At 42.1% G+C, this 20,444-nt stretch overlaps 1 protein-coding gene across 3 annotated transcripts in view; it reads right to left on the bottom strand.

Annotated features, from left to right (window-relative positions):
- Positions 1 to 20,444, bottom strand: part of LOC134875984 (glucosidase 2 subunit beta-like) — a 47,019-nt gene that overhangs the window by 6,974 nt on the left and 19,601 nt on the right. Inside the window, exons 11-14 of one of the 3 annotated variants that reach the window (XM_063900780.1) lie at positions 10,833 to 10,902; positions 9,964 to 10,053; positions 5,812 to 5,883; positions 2,185 to 3,443 (exon numbers count right to left, since the gene is read on the bottom strand). In XM_063900780.1, the coding sequence (XP_063756850.1) occupies positions 3,353 to 3,443; positions 5,812 to 5,883; positions 9,964 to 10,053; positions 10,833 to 10,902 (323 nt within the window). In that variant the 3' untranslated portion in view covers positions 2,185 to 3,352. Of the gene's footprint in view, positions 1 to 2,184; positions 3,444 to 3,798; positions 3,848 to 5,811; positions 5,884 to 9,963; positions 10,054 to 10,832; positions 10,903 to 20,444 lie in introns of those variants that run through there. The other 2 variants (XM_063900781.1, XM_063900779.1) reach the window with 2 other exon arrangements.

Raw genomic sequence — 20,444 nt, 5'->3', positions numbered from 1 at the left:
TGTAGAAAATGACTGCCTTTTCATTTAAATTCTAGTGTATTTTTATCAGGGATAATATATTCATCTAATTATTCTTATCGTAGAAACAATAAAATATAATGTATTTATTTGTATTATCATTATTCTTATCATTATTATATAATTATAGCTTTCCCCGAGTATCAAATGTTAAGGGATACATTCTATATCATTTATTTTATGATTATTATTTTACTTTTATTTAAATATAAGTGTGGGGGAGGGCAATGTTTTCGTATACATGACTATGTTTGTTTTAGATTTCAAACACAAATGTTTTTGGACCTTTTTCATTTGCATAGGCACATAATTAGTGTGAATCAATGACGACAGTGAGGCCTTTTAACATGTCGCTAAGACAAACTGCAGGTGAACACTTAATATTTCACTGCAACACATCTGTATTCTGCTAAAAGCTCACTGCCTTATTAACAACCACATGTTACCACAGCAACCTAGCAGAAAGGCCATCAGGGGTTCACAGTGTCTACACCCCCCCCCCCCCCACACACACACACAGACACTTTAACCCTGTAGACACACTTACTAGAGTCATTATCACCGCCCTGCCTTCAGTGTAATATAAAAGAGGAGGAGTTAAAGCCCCTCTCCCCTACTGTCTAATGGCTACCCACACTCCCCGTCAGTGAGGGTGTCATATATATAAATATGAACATATTAATATATATATTATACTCAAACGTGCCCATCACATAGTTGGTGAACATGTAGCTTATATCCTGATAGTATTTTTGAAAGTATTTTTCAGTAGTTGTTGCGTCTCATTTGTAATCTGCTCATATTAGTATTTTTACAGTATTAATCTCACAGACCCCTGAGCGACTGATGTGCAATAAAATGGTGTCCCATCGAGATAATTAGCCACTGCACTTTCCTCCTGTCGAAAGCTGAAACAGTGATTAATCTTCAGAAGGAGGAGGGAGGGGAACCATCAGAAGCTCTTGCTCTCTTTATGCTGTCTCTCATGAGAAATGGACTGTTATTGATCAAATGAACATATTTCCATAAGAGCACAGAGTGTGTGTGATGTTGGAGAAAACTCTCTGAGGAGTGACAGCCTGCAGCCATCACTGTTGCTCTCTACAGCAGTGCATTCTGGGAAGACGACTGGGGACAATACTGTTTATATACAATACAAAATAAAAAAAGTCTCATAAATAATAGCTAGTGTACATTTTAGTGTGTGTGTGTGTGTGTGTGTGTGTGTGTGTGTGTGTGTGTGTGTGTGTGTGTGTGTGTGTGTGTGTGTGTGTGTGTGTGTGTTGTGTGTGTTGTTGCTAGGCTACCTCTGATGAATGAAGCAGTTAAATGGAGATGGTGTGTTTGAATACTGACTATATGAAGCTGTGGAGGAATTCAAAACACTCAGACTCCTTCCCTTCGTACTCTTCTTCCTCCTCTACCTCCTTCATTACATTTCTTGTCTGCAGAAGTTATTATCCCAGATTTATCCCTGGATATGTTTCTGCTCACACTGCCTCCTTCGGTTCCGCCTCCTCCTCCTCTCTGTGGGGGGGAGGGACGATGACAAACAGTTTGACCCTGCACAGCAGGAGGTCGGCCTCCTTGAACTTCACGAGGAGACAAATGTGGATCCCTGACCCCCAGCGTGGGACTGCCTGATTTCCCAGGAGTCACAAAAATAAAAGCTATTAGACGACCCCTTCACCTGAACCTCCCTCCTCCTCTTCCTCAGACTCCTCTAAGGTTATAATCAAGACAGCTATAATAAAAAACACGGAAACATTGAAGCCATGTCTACAATCAGGTTGTATTTATAGACCTATGGACAGAAAGACATTACTTCCAGCATTGTACAGATTATTAATGATGTTTGAGTTTCTTTCTTATCTACATGAACACCTACCTGACACTGTTACATTACACTGTAACTTTAATAAATGACTATCAATGCCCCACTGCTGTTGGAAATCAAACCCATTCAGTAGGACTAAATAAATACAATTATTATTATTACATATTTAAGTTGCTGGTTAAAGAAGTAAAGATAGTGTTTTTGGCTCTAATAAACTTTAAATATATTTGTTTTAAAAATTACATTTAAAAATCAAGATTTATTTCTCTGCAAAAACTGGCACTGCCAATCGGAAAATAATATTTGTTGTAATTTTCTTATCATGTTTGTTTGTTTTAATCCTCGGGGATGATTTTTGGAATAATGTGCACATGTGAAACCATTTGTTGATACATAATTTCATTTATTAGTTATTTATCTCCTCTCATTTGTAATACACCGGCTTGACAGTAAAGCAGATTTAATTTAACCTAGCTGCCTGCTCCCTCTGTTTGCAGCTGTTTACATTAATATGTTCCATGCTCTGCTGCTGGGGAGAGGTTATTACTGCTGAAGGCTTCTGGTACAGATCTGTTTTTATACATGTTGTGGTTGTTAGCAGGAAATGGCCAGAGCGCTAAGCTAATTACTGACAGTGTACGTCCTGGATACTGGTGTTCGTAAAATAAAACGTCTCTTAGTTAAATATTGTTTAGAGGCTGCAGTCATGCATAAGGCTTCAGTGTATCTTTTTACCCTTAAAATTGAATTACTGAGAGTCGGGATAAAGAAAAGTCATATTAACAGAAAGGAAATTAGCAGTGTCAGTTCTAAGAGGCTTTAGAGGAATATTTTAACATTTTGGGGAAACATGGTGATACACAGAGGAGAGAGGAGATAAGGTCAGGAGGTTTATCTGAGATTAGATTAGCATAAAGACTGGAAGCCACTGCTCCTAGTTCTCATTAAAACACAAAGTGACATTTCTAAAAACAAGATGAAATTAATAAGTGAGCCAGGGTGATTTCAGTCTTAAAGAATTCCTATTCTGCTGTCTGTGGTGTTCCCTTCCCTGTTTGTGCATGTACATTTTCCCAGACACTCCCCCTCTCCCTGAAAACACCACCTGCCTGCCATATTATACAATCCTTGAACCACAAGAAAAAGAAGAACGTCAATGGAATATTTGCTCAACACACATCAAACTCACCTCAGAAATGACTGCCGATGCACTCTACTGGCTTCTTGTTCACAATAAGCTCACAAACACTACAGCATTGATTTATAAGAACACATTTTGAAGTAAGGCGTTGGAAATGCATGTGACAAAGAAATCAATGCTTGCTCTGTAAGTGCCGTTTCCTTCTCCAACCAACTGTAAAGTCAATGCTGTGTTATATATATATAAACACAAGCACAGGAACTGATTTACATGTGTGTGTTTGTGCAGCTCTGGGAGTGTGTGTGGAGGACATTATGAAGATGGACGACGCTGTCATGGTGCCACGGTGTTTGTCGCTATGCAAGCGTTTTCCTCCACTCCATTATCATTACGGCGGCACGTGCTATTGTTGCAGAGGCCATTTCAGGAAGCGGCGCGAGCGGAGAGCTAGATGGGAAACGGAGATGCTGGAATCAGGAGGTGAATGTGAAGCGTATAATATCTAAATTTACACATAATTGGGAGCATGGCTGCTGGGCCTTATGAAAGCTTTATGGCTCTGTGTGTGGCTACAATAGGAAGTGATGTATTGTTCCATATGATCGTTCGTGCTGCAGAACCACGCATGCAGGAAGCACTGAGGGAACAGTTTGAAAAACTGACAATGTAATCAAAATTCAGCAACACCCTCCCCACCAAGCAGTATTAAGGATGTTTCTGCTCCTCTCCTCACATGTTGTGCACTTTGGCAGGAGGAGCAGGTGTGATAAATGCAGCCGTTTAAATCCCCCCCAACCTCCCTCCATGCAGATTGATATCAGGAGGCTGGCTGCATCCTGCTGACTGATGGTCTGTCAGGATAAAAAATGAACTTTAGTCCCCTCCATATAGACCTCCATAGACACAGTGCCGCTCCGCCTGCTACCCCCACAACATACCAACGAGGTGTCTGCATGTGATTCACTTTACATTAAATCATCTCTGAGCGCAGGCACGTCGACAATATTTTCTGTTGTGTTCAGTCCTGTATCTAACACTTCATGGGTAAAACATACACATGTTATTCACCTTATGCTTTGCCGGCTCTAGGATGCTTCCACATTGCAGTATCATGTTTTGTTACTTTTGGTTAAAGCCTTATAGCTATTACTTTGCATAGTGTCGCCAGACTTCTCAACCTTTACTTGCAAAACATCAGTTTTTAAGCTTTTGAATTAACTGTTATTTGGTTATTACAGTTTTTCAGGCGCGCAATACTAAATAGCTAACCTAAACAGCTAACCTTTGCTAGCTAAACAGCACACTAAGGTTAATTGAGTTGGGTCTCAATGTTAACTTGTTATAAATTTCAACCCTGTGAACCTCTGCCTACCCTTCCAGCAGTGAGTTATTATGAACTATCCACATGAGCTTAGCATGCAGTCTGACTTTTACACCACAAGACACTGCATTATATACAGTATATACATCGGGGATGAGGGCGCTAACATCCCTTCCGGCCAAAAGTACGGCACCGCCCACTTTCCTGCATAAAGAATGCATTAGAGCGAAGCGGAAAATAATAGTTTCTTCGTGTCATGAAGCTGCCCAGTCATATATCGCACATCAAACTAAATATAAATTCTATGTTACGGTTTCTTTACTTCCTCTACAGAAAAAAGGACAGTTAAAGAAACAATCTAATTCAGAAATCACAGTTTCAGTGTAAGCCTGCTACTGACAAAATAAGTGTATAGATCTATATATTTATGAGCTGGGAGAGTAAAGATTGAAATCCTTCCCTCCCTTTCTGTTTTTAGCTGGAGACAGAGTGACCTGAGCTCTCAGATGGGGACATGTGTGACGCTGGTTCTGTTTGGTCCTCACGGCTTGCCATACACGGTGAGTGACAGGCAGCAAAGCGTGGGGTCACATGACTCACAGCTAGCGTGCTGTTCTCCTCTTTATGCGCTAAAAACATGTTGCTGCTCCTCCTGCTCCTCCACTGAGTGGGTGGTGTGGGAGGTGGCGACGCAAAAAAACAACTTTAGACTCCAATTAATTTACCATCTGAGAGCAGGAGGAGATAATTGCTGATGAATTATCTTTCACGTGTCACTTCAGCTGCCAGCAGGACACAAGTCAGGCCAAATGGCTTCACGTCTCACAGGAGAATAAATGTTTTGACACCTTTTCTGTCGTCTTTATGCGTTGACATTGTCTGTTTATAGCCTCTGTCCCCGCTCTGCATAAAGAAATTGTTCCTGAAAGGTCTCGATGTGAATAGTTTCTGTAATTGCAGCCTATAATAAATGAATGGAAATGGACACAGAGGTGACATCCCCTTAATTATAACATCAAATATAAAGATGAAAGACGGAAAATGTATAAAAATGCGCCATGTTTATCCGGACCTGTCTGACAGAGAGGTTAACACGATGAGAGACATTAATCAAACGGAAGGCTAAGTGAAAGCCGCGGTTTCACTCAGAATATATACAAATAATCCCAGCCAGCCATAAATGAAACTGTTATTGATCAGAAGCTATTAAAACGCTAACACATATTTCTTAGGGATTGATTAAAGGTCACATGAAGCAGATTGAATTACAATTTAACAAAAATCTATGGCGCAAATTATCTTCATACGAGCGCTGTAACAATGATTCAACAGCTGTCAGAGGATTTGCTCCAGTGGTGCAAGTGAATTTAACTGATTAATATCAATAAGAAAATGATTGCATAGTGAGTTCCTGGAGCTGTTTGGAAAAAAGCCTCCCTGTACTGGTTGTGTGTGTGATCTGAAGAGTGTGAGGAGCAGCTGATTGGTACTCACCCTAACGAGACCTCGGTCCCCGCAGCGCTCTCCTGAGTGACCTGATTGAACGGGCACAGAGTGTAGGTGTACCTGGAGAGGAGAGGAGCACATGAGCTTTAATACAGGTAGCTTTACTGTTCACGCTGCTTCCGGATCTTTCAACCAGGCTTTGACGATAAACATCAGCAAACTGTTGGACGATTTTAGGAAGAAACTGCACAGAAATGAAAAGATATGAGGAAACATCGCAGAGTGTCTTCAAACGGCACACACTGTATATATCTTGCTCCACACAATATTATTTATATTAGTGCCAAAACCAAGACCACCGTTAGTGATTTTAATGTTTTATTCCTCTAAAAGCTCCCATCCGGTTCTGTTCAACCTGCAGCAGGATTAATCTTGAGAAACAAGTCAGAATGGCAATGTTTTTACTCAGAAGTCCAACTCTAAATCTCATTATTCTGCGATTTTCAGAGAAAAATTTGAAATATGTTTTTCTCAGAATTCGGATTTTCTTCTCGGAATAAAAAAATAATCACTTTTGGTCAGATGACGAAAAAAGTTTCACATGTGCGTCAATCCTCTTCCGCACAAAAGAAATGCAGCGTTAACCTGTAATTTGCTAAAAAATATTTGGGATAATTGAAATAACTCAAACTAAATATATAAAACCGGCTCAAGCACATTTTGATACAGAAATGTTATGAAGTATGTCTTTAAAGGACAACATTAACATTTAAAAGAAGGACCTCTTAAAGTTCCATGTTGTCTTGGGTACAGCCATACTATCCATACAACAACAACAAAAGTTTATAAAAGTATTTCAGCAACACATTTCTGGATCTCAAAAGCATGGACTGATGGTCACGGCATCTCTATAATAAGTGAGGGTCATGTGACCTTGGCTGCTGGAAACAGGAAGTGAGTCTCTGGGTTATAAGCGGTGAGGACAGAATATATATGCAAACATGTGATGGAAGCTGATCAGATGTCCGTCTTTCACACTCTGCGTCAAAGCAACCTGACCCAGCAGAGAGGTCACAAACACACACTGATTAGAGAGTGAGCAGACCGACAGGAGGAGAAGATATATCTGCAGACGGACAGACGGGATGTAGAGCTGAGGAACATCCAGAGGAACAAAGACAGACGGAGGATAAAGAGTGCAGCAGGGAGTGGGCTGCATGAATCACAGCCCTGCATATATTTATTTATATATAGTATGTGACAGATGATGACGTGCAGGGAGGGCGGACCATGCAAAGGTCACCAATCAAATTTTATAATAACTACAGAAGGCTGTGATCAGACAGTGACAGCTGGGATCCTCCCATCGCTCCTGAACGCAACACTTTGTCTTTTGAAAGTGACAAGACAAAAAGAGGCCAGAACAACTAAACTGAGAAAAGAGCAAGACTTAGACTAAAATCAGATCTACAAAAGAAACGTAAAGTGTCGTTTGAGCTGTTCTAAAGCATCAACTTCTGGAAAGTTAATACCAAGCCAGTAAAGTCCTTGTTTTCTAGAGTGCGGTTAAACTAAGGAAAACTGATATTAGTGGACTTTTAAAAGACCATTTCACCTGTAGTTTTAAACTCTTTTTACATGTTTTGTTTTTTCAATTTCCCCTGACTCCATTAGACTCCTTTGTTTACTTCCAGAATAGTGACATCACTATGAAACACTCAAACATGCACGGCTTCATTTTTGTTATACATCACACATAAGTGCAACTTGCAACCACCGTTGTTGTAACTGTACTTTATAAAAAAATAAGAAGAGTTTAATTCTTATTTAGTGATAATAGCCTCTGATATAAGAGCAGTCGGGGACTATGATTTATATCTTAAAGGTGAAAAAGACCTCCTACAGTAAGAGTATAAACTGCAGCCATGATGACATTTACTTTAGCAGATCTTTATCTTAATGTAAGGGGTGTTCAGTACCTCTCCTGATACTCCAGTCCACCCAGTTTAAAGAAGACATATTTACAGTGGGCCATTCTCCAATTCACCTTCATTTTCCACATGGAGAAGCACAGTAAACAGTGCTCAGAGTCTGATTGAAGTTTCTGACCGATAATCATATTTCAGCCTGGAGATGCTTTATGCAGAGTATGAGATTTATATATATATTTCTTATTACCTCCGTGAAACAACAAACAGAGGGACGGGGGATGCTCATAAATTACACAAGAAGAAAATAATGCAGCCTCTCCAAAGAATCAATTTATATTGGAAGCAAAACAGAAAACTTGAAGCCAATTTAGATCCAGAGCATCAGAGAGCAGTGAGGCATAAAGTAGACCAAACATTATTACGGAAGATTTTCTCCTCTACACATACATAAAGGAAAGTAGGAGGAATAATGTGAAGAAACAGAGCAAAAAATAGTCCCGTTGAATATGAACATATTATAAAAAATAAATACAAAATATGTATTACGTAAAACCCAAAATGATAATAAATGTCCTTGAAAAGTATTAAAATACCACACTGATATTTATCTGCGTATATTGTGAGTTTTGAGTGTGTGGGATTTTATCCTTTGCAGGCCATTTACATGCACAGAAAACTATCATCAAACCTGTCATTTTCCAGTTAATCCTGCATCAAACGTGTCCTGAGTTCAGATGCCTGAATGTGAAGATTTCAAAGGGATATGTTTTATAATACAACGAGAGAAATATTCTAATAAGTAACATCTATATTTAATGCAAAGGATCCCACATCAGCGTGAAGCACGCGGGCTCAGAATAATATTTTACACTTCTCCTCCTCTGAGGTGTTAAAAGAGGCTCCAACAGTAAAAGTGTTGGAGGATCTACTTCATCATATCCTAAGGTGATAATTAGATTCACCACATAGAGAAAGAACAATCAGAGGCTGAGACACATCTGCTATGTCGTATGACGAGATAGACCAACACATTAAGTAGCCAGCTGATAATAATACAAATATAGAACATCCTCAGATGTTCCTGGACGTCCTAAAGCAGCTTGTTAAGGCTAATGCTCATGTATTCATTTATCGACAGTGTCTGATAACCTGCTCTGAGACATTGAGACATGGAGCTGCTTACACACACATTTTGTGCAAACACTCTGCAAATGTATTTAAACTCATGTACAAACAAGCTCTCACGTCCTCTGTGCACGTATCTGTCTGCAGCTGTTAGCCTGGTTCCTTCTTTCATAATTAGTTTGAACTGTCGAGAAACAGACATGGCTGATGCTCTTCAGAACAATGACCATCATTTACTGAGGGAAACAAAAGTCTTAGCTATGCGTAGTTAACATGATTTCCTTTGATTATTCAGGAGCTCTCCGACTTTCTATTACTCTTAACGTGTGTGACTGTAGCAGTAGCTCTGAGCTTTCTTCAACTTTTCATTTCCAAAGTAAAGGAAGGTAAATATCATTCCTACATGAACACAATGTGTGCTATCTGACAGTCTGCGGACCATGTATCTGGTTTAACATTTTCCCTTCTCCACATTTTGCCTCCTAAAAGGCAAACTAAGCAAACCCTGGTGTGTGAGGGTCGGGGAAACTCTCTGAGATGTGTTTGCAGATAACTTCCTTCAGTCTGCAGCCGCCCACAGCCTGTGGAGCTCCAGCTGGCAGCGCTCCTGAGGAGAGCAGCTTCTCCCCAGCAGGGACACAGAGGACACGCAGAGGAGGAGGAGTTCTCTGTGGTGATTAAACCTCCATCACATTATCAGCCTAAGATGCTGGGTCTTTACTATGATGATGTTTGATTTAGTTTCCACAATAAGATCCTCTGCAGACTTTGTGAATCTCCTCTGAATCTCCCAAACACTCCGCCCCCCGGCTTGAAACGCCTCCATTTGGCTCATTTGTTACTTCCGGAACATATTGACATCACAATGGAACACTAGCTCTTCTATTGGCTAGCGCTCCAACACATTTCACGTTATAGGCTAAGGGGCGGGACATCCCTTAGCGGTTGACCAATCACAACAGACAGGGTGAAAAGAGGTGCTGCAGCACAGGTAGTATGATAAAAATAAAGAACACAGAAGAGGCACAAAATACTAATATCAACCTGAAAATGGCCATAACATGTCCTCTTAGACAGAAATCATCATTATGGCAGGTTAAGGGTTAGTTTCAGAGGCAAAAATGAATAAAGAATTAGTACTCACTCATAAACACTGAGCTTGTAACACTGGCTGTTCAGAAACAGGAACTCCCAGTCCGGACCGTAGTCTATGGCCAGCTTCGTCCGCAGATCACTGAAATAAAAACAACTGTATTTAGACCGGCCGAGAAACTTAAGCAAATAGCTGACTCCATGCTAACATTTAGAGAATTACATCTGCTATCTAGGCACTGAAACACATATGGAAATGACTCAGACACGTATCACTTCAGGTGTTATAAAGGAATCTGCTAACTGTTCTTTGTGAGAGAATCTAGTGTTCTCTAGATGTGTGTCATGTGACAGCTGCTGTATAACCCCTGTGTCCCCTTCAGTCCAATTATCTGCTTTACTCCACTAATGGCTAATACAGGAAGTGAGCCCTTTGTGGTAACAGCGGCGTTGCACAGGCCTTTATTTCCATATTCATAACTCAGAGGTGCTAATGGGGTTAACACATGTTTAAAGTGGTGGATGTTGGTTCCAGGTTAATAAGGTGGGGGGGAGGATTCTGGGTCAGGAAGGTATTGCGATGTGCTTGCAATTCTCAAAACACACAGCCACAAAGTGCATGTATTTGTGGAAATGAAGTGGAGCAATAAATACATTAGCTTCATGCTAGTTTTAAAGTCGCTCTGGAGACTGACAGAGGGCTGCAGAGGAGAGATGAGTGATAAAAAGCCTAAGGAAAGATAGGAAACACAGCGGTTGGATTCATCCTGGAGGGGTGGTATCTTGACCTTTAGCTAGCTGATCTGTAATGAACAGTCTGCAGGCCTTCAGGGCACAGTGGCTACTGACCAGCTCTATGAACAATATCAGCATTCAGGGATTTGCAACAGAAAGCTAAGCACGCGTCTCCTCCCTTCATACCTGATCTCCATGCTGATGGTGTCATATGCCTCCTCCACCTTCTTCAGGCTGGATGCCTCCCGCTCTGCAGCTGCACACACACAGAAGGTCACGGTATAAGCATCTCAGCTGCTATAAACACAGGCACAGAAACATCATGTCTGGAGGAAAGGCTTGTCTCTCATGTTCCTCGTTGTGACAACATGTCCGCCTGCAGTGCACCGTGAACATGCACCGCCCTATTAGCATGTTATTACCTCTCTTAGCTCATAACATCTCCTGCAGCTAGCATGTAGCACTGTTATACCATCATACATTTCTGAGGACAACATCCATACATCAGTGCTGAGCTATAAAGAGGAGGAAAGGACAGGCTGCACCCTCCAAGAGACATTTTAGATAGTCAAACGATTAAGTTGTGTTTAATTCCATTTTGCATCAGATAAAGAAGGAAATATTATAAAATGTTTAGGTAATTCGTACTACATTTTGTGCTGACAGTGAGCAGAATATTCCTCAGGTCCCTCTGCAGAAACACAGCTCTTGCTGCAGAGGTCTGACGGAGTAAAGTGGAAGTGTCAAGTGTGTGTGAGCTGTCACAGAGGTCTGAATATTAGCATGTTAGTGCATGTGGTGTCAGCTGGCTGCACAAAAAGCCCCCCATCCCCTGCACCTTCCTCCTGCAGATGTGCTGTGTCCAGAGGCTGTAATGGATCTTTTTATAGCAACCTTTAGAAAAATCACACACACACACTAATTCCCTCTCAGACACAAGCATCCGACAAAAGGAGATCAGAATCCACAGAGGCTGAACTCTGACCCCTGCAGCAGCCGGGTCGTATATACAGAGAGTGAAGAGGAGCAGCCAGGCGTACAGCAGCTCCTCCAGCAGGACAAAAGGGAGGAAAAAGGGAGGGTATGCACCATAAACAGAAGGAGATCCATATCATGCTCTGATGACTGTAATGGTCAGGCCTTTACAGTCTCAGCGAGCACTTGTGTGCTCCTTATGTACTTATCAACATCTTGGCTCAACTGTCAGATTTAATAAAACAGCTGCAACCAACCATTATTTTTATATCAAATAATATGAGGCGGTGGTGGCGAAGTCCATAGGGGCTTGGCCTGGGAACTGGAAGGTCACCAGTTCAAGTCCCCGAAAGACCAAGTGCCACCGTGGTGTCCCTGAGCAAGACACTGGTTACCTACACTGCTCCCCGGGCGCCGTACATAATGGCAGCCCACTGTTCCTAACACTAGGATGGGTCAAATGCAGAGACCGCATTTCGTTGTCCTAGTACTTGTACTCTGTGCAATGACAATAAAGTTGAATCTTCAATATGCTATTTTTTTATTTAGATGAATGCTTAATTGTAAAAAAAAAAGTCAGAAATATCCCAGTTTCTCAGCGTCCAAGGTGATGTGTTTTAATACTGTCACTTTAATATGATATAAAAGAGAGAAAATTGGAGGTTTTTGCATGAAAAATAGACAGAGTAATACATTTTCCTTATAATTCACTAATCTATCAGTGGGTCATCATCTATCATTGCAGCTTTATGTATTTTCATGCTGCTACTACTACTACTACTTCCTTGGGTTCTGTCCTTCACTTTCAGCCTTATATGGCATGGAGAGTATTTTTAAAATCACAGAGGAGATGAACACACCGAGTAGTAGGAAACACACACACACACACCTGTCTGTGCTCTGTGCACAGCAGCCAATCAATAAGAGATGCAATCTCTCTGCAGCTCCGAGAAAAGAAGCAACCTCCAACCTCACAATCCTTCAGCTACGTCAGCTCAGACATATACAGGAGTCTCTGTCTGCAACATCTAGCTCCCCATTTTATTACACTATCAACCCGTCCCTTTTCTTTTTAACCAGACCAGAAGCTTTGCAGAAAAGGTGCATTAGTAACCTGCAGCAAAATATCTGTCCTTTAAAGAAACCACTCTGTTGAATACACAGATTCCAAACACTCAGGATAAACATCGAGGTGTTTGTGCTGGTCTGTGAAAGCAGAGGCTGTGGGAGTTGACGGAGGTCACCTCGCCCCCTGCATGATGCTGAGTTGGAGTGTCTGATGGTGTTAGCTCTGAGTGAGTAACAGTGTCTGGCAGGAGGAGCATCATGTGTTGAGCAGAGGACTCGAGACTTTTCCTCTGTACAGCTGCCATCAGACAACTGATATTAACCTACATATATCATTAAAGGAAGACAACAGTGATGTACATGCTGCTGTATGTGATGTACATTAACCAAAAGACTGTCAAACATTTCAGCTTCTCAAACTTTTAGATTTGTTACTTTACTTCCTTAAACCATTTTATGTAGCTGTTATAGTTACATTGGTTCTGGACTCGTACTTAAAGACCGGTGATCTGTGATGGCCCTTTTCAATATTTTCTGACATCTTACAGACTAAATTATAATTAAATTATGTAATTAAAAAATATAGTAAAATAATAATAGCAATTGTTGCAGTCATAGCAGCTAAAAAGGAATAGTTTCACATGTTTGAACATTTAAACATGTGTTTTATTGTCAAGTTTAAGACAAGATATTAGAGTTACAAAGTTTAATTTCTTCCCCAAAAAATAACAAAAGAATAATAAATGTAGAGTTAGTACGGAGATTAACACACACAGGCTTTGTTTGTAGCTTAATATATTAATATTAAGCTACAAACAAAGCCTGTTTGTAGCTTAACGTCTGAATCCTCCTGTCAGCACCTCACAGCTGATCAACACGTCCTCTCTTTTCTTTAATCTGTACTGTCTGATTGTGTGTTTGCTGCTGTAGCTGCGTGTGTGTTGAGGGGTAGAGGTGTGAGAGTGTGTCAGCTGCTACTCTACTATGCTGATGTGTGATGAGTGCTTACCATGTGAAAGCAGCAGAATAAACAGAATGAGTGAGCAGTGTGTGTGTACTCTGTGTATGAATATGTATGATGTAACACCGTCAGCAGTTGACCTACTTCTCCTCATGACTCCTCCTCATGACTCCGCGCGTCCCCTTCAGGGATCTCGATCATCCTGCAACACGCTGTAAGAGCAGGAAGGAAGAGACTCGTGTTCAAATCAACACGCTCCCCTCTGACGGGGCTGAGAGTCAGAGACGACGGGTAACTGTGCACGCACTGACTACTTTCTGCTAAATTCAGGGAGACCTGTTTAAAGACGTTTGATGGATAAGCGCTTGCAAACAAAAGAGTTCGACATATCTGGAGCTGCACGCTGGAGAGCATCTCCTCCTGAAGCGTCTTCATTAGGATGGTTGGAGCGCTGCCAGCCTGCGTTAACTTCAGGAGACACAGATCAATTTCAGAAATCACCAGAAACACAGGGCTGGCAGATGCTCAAACACACTTACATTATTTGAGAAGGGAAACGGGTTAATCTGATGGAGCTCACAAAATGCTTGCGATGCAACTCCTCCTGTGGTTGTACAAACACACAGACACACAAGTGAGGGGGGGTTATGGTTTCAACCTCTGAATAAGAAACAGAGAAACATCATTGGACAGAAGGCGACTCCTCAGCTCTCCTGTGGAGCTTACAATTAACAAACAGAAGGCTCGCAAAAACACAAATCTACTTATTTACAGACATCTCTTTCCCAGTGGATAGCGCATACTGAGAGGAAGTTGTACAACCACCGTTTGGCCTTCAACAAAAACTGCTTCAATAATGCTGAAATAAAGTAGATGTAATTGCGCTCTTGTCTGCAGATATCTCTGACTCTCACATGGCTTGTAAAAGTTTTGTATTCTTAGCCTCACCCTCATATGTTTAGATGCAAATCTCTGTGCATCAGATCAAAGTGACGAGGCTTCACACAGCCCATATGTACAGGGATAATTTGTTTAGCGCTGCTTAAACCCGAAAACCCACACAGACAGACATAGGTGGCTGGACTGTGACTGTGTTTACATGGAGGACACAACAGCTTTACTATCACTCAGATACCCACATTACTCTGTATTTAAGGATCAACTTCTCTTTGATTATATGGACTTTTATCTTGTTTAAATGTGTTTCATGCCTTCATCAGCACCACGGACAGCCTCCTTCAGCACCATGGACAGCTTTCTTCAGCACCACGGACAGCCTCCTTCAGCACCATGGACAGCACCAACCGAACACATTCAGACTCTTCTCTACATGCAGTGTTTCCTCTTACACCACATGTGTCTGAACATCTATATCATCATGTGTGATGAGTTAACTCTGGAGACACACTGCACCATCCTACACACATGCTGACACACATAACGTGCAGCGGGATACCAACAGAGGCTGTGTGTGAGTGAGTGTCAGCTAAACTGATTGTCATTGACTGTCTGATGTCAGCTCAGTTGGGGGGTGGGGTGATCAGCTGTGACCTCCACCAGCTCCCGAAGGGAGGGGCTGGTAGTGAGTCTGCTGACCTCTGGCCTGACCCCCCCCCCCCCCCCACACACACACACACACACACACACACACACACAGGGCGCAGCTCTGAATATGCTATATACATGCCTGTGTGTTGGCCTACATCTTGGCAGTGCATCAGTGTAATCGGGAGGAAAGAAGGAGAGGAGAACCGAGAGTGAGAGACAAGTTGTCACACTACTGCAGGACACACACACCAATCTTCACAACCACCTGGATCCCTTCAGGAGTGTGTGTGTTGTGTGTTAAAGTGTTTTTTGCTCTAAATAATACTGTATATAAAGCTGGAACTAACGCCCTGCTCCTGATAGAGGTTATTCAGACGTCCACAGGGTAATTATAACAGAGGCTGACAGGTGCCCTAACAATCTGAGTGTGTGTCTGTGTGTCTGTGTGTGTGTTGATATCTATTAGCACCATGAGCTGCTCTGTGAGCGTCACATGCCATTTCCTCTCCTCAGCTCCACATTTAGCTCCACATTAGTCCACAGGATGCCAAGAGGTGCTGTGAGAGGAGCCGTGGCACTTTGCTTAACACAAACACAATCCCAGATGGTTTCCTTCTCCATAGTCACACACACGCATGTGTGATTTATAACACACACCCCAAAAGGAAAGAGCAAAAACACGGTTTTCTGTCATTTTCCTTCAAAGGAGACGAGAGAAATCACTTTACTGATATTCCTGAGAAGAGTTGTGAAAACAGACAAACAAATAATGCTAATAAATGAATCCGGTAATTGATGGACTGACTGACGGACACTGTGTTAGTTCTTTTGATTTAGCACTAGCAGCATTGTAAACAGATGGTTTTACAGCATCCATCCTCTGTTAGTGACTGCAGGATGACATATGACATTGGTCATTTGCCACACACATTGCGGTGTTCCCCACTGTGAAAGCAGGTACAGCGCTTTAATATACGTCTCACTGACTGTAATATATCTAACAGGCGTTTAATACTTACAACCAGCAGTCACTTTCTGTCATGACCTGTAGCTGCACTGTGGGGATTAATATCTGATATCTGCAGCCTCGTTTCTCATCCGCACATGCTTAAGTGATTGGTGATGGAGGTTTGTTCTTCCTTTCTGTTGTGTTGGGTCAGTTTTAAGGAGCATTTCCAACTGAACACTGACAGCTTTTAGGCTAAAGCAGGGTTTACTCTCTCCTGTCTGCAGAGGAATAAAGTCTGCTGATGCTGCTCTGCAGGCTGTGAATCTGCAGCAAAACCATGCTCTCTTCTTCTCCCTGCTGTCTGTTTGCTAAGATTAGCTCTGCCTCCTTTAAGTTGGTTTCTATATTTTGCCTGAGCTGCAGTCTTTTGGTCTCAGGGGAAGTGACGGCTGTACGTACACAGAAAGACTTTCAGCAGGAAGCGTGAGAGCAGCAGAAACTCCGCACTGGGATTTACCTGTCAGCTGCACTTAGCATGCGGGCTAACATGCGCTCTATGCTTCGGCGAGGAGTAAAGCTGACATGCCTTTCCTCTGATCCCTCTCACTATGTCAGCTGCTCTGAAAATAAACTATATCAGGACATGCTCAAGGGTGTGTGTGTCTGCACAATAATTTCTCATGTCAGCTTATCACAAATACTTCATATGTAAGACAGTGTTTCTTTACTTGCTTCATATTTTAATAGATGGAAGGAGTGCAATGATATTTCAGTTTGCATGGTTCTGTTAACTCTGGACAACATAACCAACAGATGCAGCATAACACCTTTCCTGCATAGTGAAACAGGAAGCATGTCTTCCAGTGTCGCCGCTTTCATGTTAACATTAGAAGCGCGCAGACAAGTAGGTGCGGAGCAGAGTTTGGGGATTAGTCTAAGAGCTCTATTCCCAAAGTATCTACAACTGAACAGCGCTTCAGGACACCAACACACACAGGTAGTGGTTTCTGCGCTGACAGTGCAGCAAGAAAAAGCTGCTTCCATCAGCCTCAATCTGCTCCTCTGCAGGCTGTGAAACTTTTAATTGGAGAGACAGTGAAGGCAGCAGAGGAGGAAGCAGTGATCCAAGTGGATCCTCACAGAGCTGCTGCCAGACGGACAACCTGAGCCTCATCTCAGGCCAGAGCAGGGATACAGAGGAAAAGCTTATTGTACTTAGCTTGTCGGAACATGCTTTCAAAGAAACAGTTAAAAAAAAGGAAAAGCTGCTGTTAGTTTCTGGATCAAATCCAAAAGTCCCTCCAGAGGGAGTTTCTCTCAGGCTCACAAGATATTCTCAAGGGAACTGATGTTTGAATGAAAGGAAAACAATTTAAACTCTTTGGGTTTTGCCTTTACTGTACTGTGGTATAGGTGTTTGTGTATGTAAATGGTCTGCACAGGCTTAAATTCCAAAGTTCCCTCCAGAGGGAGTTTCTCTCCCAAACACTCCCCCCCTGCCTGAAACCATTGGACTCCTTTGTTCACCTCCGCACGTGAAATAAATATGTAACAGTTGCGCTTCTATTGGCTAGTGCTCCAACACAGTATGTGAAAGGCTAACGGGTGGGACATCTGTATGCTGTTGACCAGTCACAACAGAGTCGGCCATGAGAAAAATAAAGACCTTTTTGAATATTAAAGCATGGAAACAGTAGAGGCTCAAAAAACGAATATGAACCTGAAAGTGAACATAATAAGGCCCTGCAGAGACGTATATCTAATATTAGCCAATAGACAGAATGGTGAGCTACAGGTGTCCTCCACATAGATCTCCTCGTTGTGAGGGACTGAATTTGAATCAATGTCTGCTCTAATAAACCCTGGGAGTTGTCTTGTATCTGCTGGTCCCTCAGAGTTTCACTAACAGTGTGTGTGAGCATTAGCATGCACAGAGTGTGTTTTCTGATCCAGCACTGTAAAAGGGGCCTTCAGGGCACGCTGATGCTGGACAATTAATTCAGGCAATTTCACATCGGTGTGTTGACCTTTGTTTGTGTTTGCAGCTTAGTCATGAGTTTATGTAAAAAACAGACCGACACGATTTTAAACCTAAGGAACACGGTCAGCTAACAGGACGTTCCTTAGCTTAGCGTTAGTATAATGCTACTGCAGAAACAGCACTAACAAAAGGAAGAGAAAACCTCGTATTGTCCCCCGCCAAACTCACAGTATATATTTTCCAGAGAAATGTTTTTATAATTTTATCCAAAAACTTAAGGCCTGACACTGCTACGGTAATAATTCCAGGGACACAGTGATATCCGATATGTTCCTTAGTTTCTACGTTTTATTTGCAAATTCATAGATACACACATCCTGAATGATGCAGAGCAACACCTGAGGCATGATGGGATTTATTGTAAATATGGTATTAGGATAAACAAAGGGGAATTGTTAGAGAGTCAATGTATAACAGGAGGGGATCTTTAAATATCCGGCCTTTCTAGAGCTAAAGACAGGAGTGTGCGAACGACAAGTGTGTGTGTGTTTGTCTTCATCTCACGGTCCACACACACACACACAGACACCCACCCATCACTAGGTAACGTGTGATTCAATTTGTCCTTCATGTTTCATTTCTGCTCACATTCAGATTTATTTCATGTCTTTTAATTAACTCTGTGGATATGTGTGAGGGGAGATAAAAACTCCTCACACACACACACACACACACACACACACACACCGGCAATCATTCACCGCTCAGACGGTCGGTCGCCCGGTTGCCGCGGTAACTGCTGCCTTGGTGATTGATTCGTTGCCAGAGTGGCATCGCCGCGGGGAGCCGGGCCGCGTCGCTCTAATTAAAACGGGATTACAGAGTCATGGCTGCACGGTACACTGATGCACGGCGGAGAGGAAATCACTGTAAATGTCAGGAGTGGTAAATACACACACACACGTCACTGTACACACACTCACACTGCAGATACACACTCAGCAGATCATCACTAAACACTGTTTAAATATAGAGCTTAATAATCATCCTCAATGAACAACACTTTCTAAATGTGTCTGCAAATCTCATTCGCATAACTTTACACAAACAGAGTCATGTTATAATTATTTTAAATTAATAAAACTATTACATTAATTGAATTTTTCTGCTTAGATAACGTCTCTCACAACAGTGCAACAACTCTTGGAGGATTACTATCTTACATCTACAGTTTAGAAGAGATTTCCACAAAGTAGGAAGTTACACTCAGACCCCAGGGCCCTGAATGCCTCAGGTTCACAGGAAGTTGAATGCCATTGCATTGCTGTTTTTTGGGGGAATGTATACCGCTACAGCCAAATATATGCAGAAATCTTAAAGGTGCATCATTCACTAATCATGGGAGTAGACTAGCCTTCATCCTAAAATCAAAACTACATTTCCTCTCTTCTCTGCTATGCTATGTATCAGTCTGGATAGGTTTAGCATTAGGAGCAGTCGGGGCTCAAGTGTGCTCCTGGGCCCTGTTTAAGGCCCTCATCCAGAGTGGACAACTGGAGCAGCATCCTGACATGTACACTATCCAAACTCTTCAATAAACTCCAGTATATTCACAACTCTGCCGCCCATCTCCTCACCCACATCCGCTCTTTGGACTTCAGCACCGCTTTGCTGCAGAACCTGCACTGGCTCCCCGTCGCCCAACGCATCCATTTCAAAATCCTCCTCCTCCTCACTTACAGTACAAAGCCCTCCATCACTCGGCCACCTCCAACCTCACAGACCAGCTTCATCCCCACACTCCTTCCCGCTGCTTACGCTCACCAAACATTTTAAATATTCAGCAGCAGACCGCAGTGTTTATATGATAGATATTCCCACCGTGTCTTCTGCAAAGTGTTTGTTGCGCCAGCGAGCAGCGAGGTCATTTACCTGTGAGGGCAGGAAATAATCTCCTTCACAGCCTGATGCTGCTGGCCACCTGCATCGTGCTGCTGCAGATTAACATCACACACGAACACACACACACACACACACTGTCTGCTGAGACATAAGCAGAGACAGTATTTCTGGTTCAAAGTTGATAATTAAACAAACCTTTTTTTTTACTTTTGCCTTTTATCTGCTCTGCACCTACTAATGCAGACTGTCAAAATCATGTTTAAAACTAAAGAAGAAGAAGAAAAGCTGTCCCAAACACAAGCAGCTGTGAAAGGAAGGGCTATCCTAAACAATATTACAAGTCTGTTTTGGAGACTTCAATATTTTGGTCAGTACACTCTCCACATCAGACTCCTCAGAATATGTATTTAAACT

This window comes from Eleginops maclovinus, chromosome 14 (assembly GCF_036324505.1).
Source record: "Eleginops maclovinus isolate JMC-PN-2008 ecotype Puerto Natales chromosome 14, JC_Emac_rtc_rv5, whole genome shotgun sequence".
NCBI classification, from domain to species: domain Eukaryota; kingdom Metazoa; phylum Chordata; class Actinopteri; order Perciformes; family Eleginopidae; genus Eleginops; species Eleginops maclovinus.
Note: the sequence above shows the minus strand (reverse complement) of the source record. Positions and strands in the feature narration are given on the sequence as shown.